This window comes from Aphanomyces invadans (genome assembly GCF_000520115.1).
Source record: "Aphanomyces invadans strain NJM9701 unplaced genomic scaffold supercont1.23, whole genome shotgun sequence".
Taxonomy (NCBI): Eukaryota; Oomycota; class Saprolegniomycetes; order Saprolegniales; family Verrucalvaceae; genus Aphanomyces; species Aphanomyces invadans.
In genome coordinates this window covers 483688-484415 of record NW_008580168.1, presented here as the reverse complement: position 1 = coordinate 484415, position 728 = coordinate 483688, and the positions used below count along the sequence as shown (strand labels likewise).

Sequence of the window (728 nt, the reverse complement as noted above, 5' to 3'; positions counted from 1 at the left end):
TTGGGGTCTTCGACTTGGGCGAATTGCTCGAACCTCACTTCTTAACCCTTGATAGCCCATGTCCACAAGGACACTCCACGAGTCTGGGTACTCGTTGGAACCTTCGTCATGGTCCACCGTGTCCAGATCGGGCGCAGACTTCCGAGGCAATTCTTGGTGGATTTTCCGACGTTGCTTGAAAGTGGTCAAATCAGAAACTGATTCTGGTGTGTGGTCTGACATATCGACCGCAGCCCCGGGGTAAGTAACGGAGTACTCGAGCTTCAGACCGTCAAGCTTGTGCTTTCCCGAGAAGTAGTGCTTGGCTTCGTCGAAACGTCAAGTTGGTCGATACGAGGGCTGAAACTTGACATCCGTACAATAGAGTGCTGACGGAAAGTTGGCAAAAACCTTTCCTTCTTGGACTTGACGGGTCATGTTGACAGGCATAACATATTGCTCGTAGAGAATTGGTTCGACGATGACAATTACACGCTGGATCATCTTTTCGAATGTTGGAGCCTTCATGTTGAAGTCGAGGGCTGTTTGTCCCAAGCGTTGCAGTGCTTCAGCACAGACAGGAGCATGAAAAATGCATCCTTTGGTGAGGTTTTGACTTGCGGCCTCGTCCCATAGTCCAGCTTGTCACCATGGCGGGTTCGACTACGGCCCAAATTGTTTCGATCTCGGCCAGAGTAAAGTTCGACATGGTCGTGAGGGCTGCGTTGCCTCCTTGACTGAAGAAGCTG

The 728-nt window shown here is 50.8% G+C and overlaps 1 protein-coding gene across 1 annotated transcript; it reads right to left on the bottom strand.

Moving 5' to 3' along the window:
• Positions 1–190: 190 nt before the first annotated feature.
• On the bottom strand, positions 191–507 carry H310_09893 (hypothetical protein; the record flags this gene model as incomplete). The annotated part of the gene is made up of 3 exons (XM_008876095.1): positions 191–203; positions 257–305; positions 360–507. The coding sequence occupies 3 exons, from the start codon at positions 505–507 to the stop codon at positions 191–193; spliced, it is 210 nt and encodes a 69-aa protein (XP_008874317.1).
• Positions 508–728: the final 221 nt, after the last annotated feature.